At 36.1% G+C, this 2,130-nt stretch overlaps 1 protein-coding gene across 1 annotated transcript; it reads left to right on the forward strand.

Moving 5' to 3' along the window:
* On the forward strand, positions 1-1,717 carry LOC115200591 (C-X-C motif chemokine 11-1-like). Its single transcript, XM_029763765.1, has 4 exons — positions 1-143; positions 344-470; positions 655-747; positions 1,277-1,717. Exons 1-4 carry the CDS (start codon positions 74-76, stop codon positions 1,287-1,289), a joined length of 303 nt encoding a protein of 100 aa, XP_029619625.1. The 5' UTR covers positions 1-73; the 3' UTR covers positions 1,290-1,717.
* Positions 1,718-2,130: the final 413 nt, after the last annotated feature.

The raw sequence follows: 2,130 nt of genomic DNA on the forward strand, positions 1-2,130 counted from the left end.
CTCCATTCACAACATCCATCACTTGACTGAGCTGTCCATCCAGACTCTTAAAGAAACTGAAGAAGCAGTATCCATGACCAACACGATGACATCAACAGTCCTCATCAGCTTCCTGGCCTGTCTGCTCCTGGTCAATGTTGAAGGTAACATCTATGAAATATCTTGAATTATATTTCTAATATCTTTGACATCTTTATTTGAAATCTGTAGCATATGAAGCAACTTGAAAAGCCAGGGAGAAGTGTAGTAAAATATTAAGTTGGATTTCTGATTGAAGAGTTTAGATCTTAGCTGCAATCACACCATAACCAAACATGTCATAACCTTTTCTTGTCATCCCCAGGCCAGGTGGGTCATTCTAAAGCTCGGTGCCTGTGTCTGAATGGAATGGTGAACCACGTTAAACCTGTTCTCATTGAGAAGCTCGAAGTGTACACCTCCAGCCACTCCTGCCGGAACATGGAGATCATGTAAGAAATGTGTCTGTCTGTCTGTCTGTCTGTCTGTCTCTGTCTGTCTGTCTGTCTGTCTGTCTGTCTGTCTGTCTGTCTGTCTGTCTGTCTGTCTTAAGATAATATTATTTCTCTCTATCCTCAGTTGGAAAGTTGTGATGGCTAACTTCTAACAGTAGTCTCTCTCTCCTTGTATATTCAGTGTCACTCTGAAGAACAGAAAAGGGAAGAAGTGTCTGAATCCAGAGGCTCCATTTGCCAAGAAAACCATTGAGAAAATAATGAAAAACAGAAGGTGAGGACTTCATATGCAGACTTCATTACATCTTCAATACACAGTAACTGATCCATACGCATTATTCTCAACAGAGCAATACTCACATCACTATATCAGTATTATATTAGTACATCAGTATTAAATCAGTATATCAGTATATCAGTATTATATCAGTACATCATTATTTTATCAGTGCATCAGTATTATATCAGTACATCAGTATATCAGTAAATCAGTATTTCAGTATTATATCAGTACATCAGTGTATCAGTAAATCAGTACATCAGTATTATATCAGTACCATATCAGTACATCAGTATATCAGTTTAATATAAGTACATCAGTATTTTATCAGTGCATCAGTATTATATAAGTACATCAGTACATCAGTATATCAGTAAATCAGTATTTCAGTATTATATCAGTACATCAGCATTATATCAGTAATATGTATATTACTATATGTACATTATACATTTATTAATGATATATGTGTTAATGATATATGTACTAATGATATATGGATAATGATTGTTTTTCCTTTCAGGAGTGTGCAGTAAAATTAAAAACACCAGTGCAGATGAGAACTTGATGGAGAGAGAGCTATTCCTGAGGAATGCAAAGAAAACTGCCTGAAGACAGCCTGAAGACAGCCTGAAGACAGCATGAAGACAGCCTGAAGACAGCCTGAAGACAGCCTGAAGACTGCCTGAAAACTGCCTGAAAACTGCCTGAAGACAGCCTGAAGACTGCCTAAATATATGTTTACACTGTTGAATGGTACTTAGAAAGTTGTTTTTTATATTTACAAAGTCAGTATCTGTTACACAATATGACTTACTAGTTGAGAGACAGTTCTAATATTTCCAATGGAAAAAATAAAAAGCATGTAAATATGTAAATATACTTTTTTATTATGTAATGTCAAGAATATATGTATGTATTTTTCAGGTTTTCTATCAAATTAATAAAGAAGCATTTGACTCTACTTGTTGCTCTATTTTTCCTCTTTTCCTGGAAATTGAACTCAGGTACTGTCACGGTTGTCGTAAGGAGAAGCGGACCAACGTGCAGCGTGTGTGTTGTTCCACATTTTATTTACACTGTGAAACTATGCAATACCTAAATAAACTGAATGACAAAAAACAACAAACCGTGACGCAGAGGTGAAACATATACTGACTCAAAGATAATCTCCCACAAACCCAGGTGGAGAAAAACCCTACTTAAGTATGATCTCCAATTAGAGACAACGAGGACCAGCTGCCTCTAATTGGCGATCATCCCAAACAAAACCAACATAGAAATACAAAACTCGAACATGAATATAGAAAACATAGAAAAACACCCCATGTCACGATCTGACCTACTCTACCATAGAAAATAACATCTTACTATGGT

This window comes from Salmo trutta, chromosome 9, assembly GCF_901001165.1.
Source record: "Salmo trutta chromosome 9, fSalTru1.1, whole genome shotgun sequence".
Classification (NCBI taxonomy): domain Eukaryota; kingdom Metazoa; phylum Chordata; class Actinopteri; order Salmoniformes; family Salmonidae; genus Salmo; species Salmo trutta.

Excerpts from the sequence above, each read along its gene's own strand:
- LOC115200591 (XM_029763765.1), top strand. The coding sequence starts at position 74 with ATGACCAACACGATGACATCAACAGTCCTCATCAGCTTCCTGGCCTGT. Across the intron at positions 144-343 it reads GCTCCTGGTCAATGTTGAAG|GCCAGGTGGGTCATTCTAAA; the intron begins GTAACATCTATG and ends TGTCATCCCCAG. Across the intron at positions 471-654 it reads TGCCGGAACATGGAGATCAT|TGTCACTCTGAAGAACAGAA; the intron begins GTAAGAAATGTG and ends TTGTATATTCAG.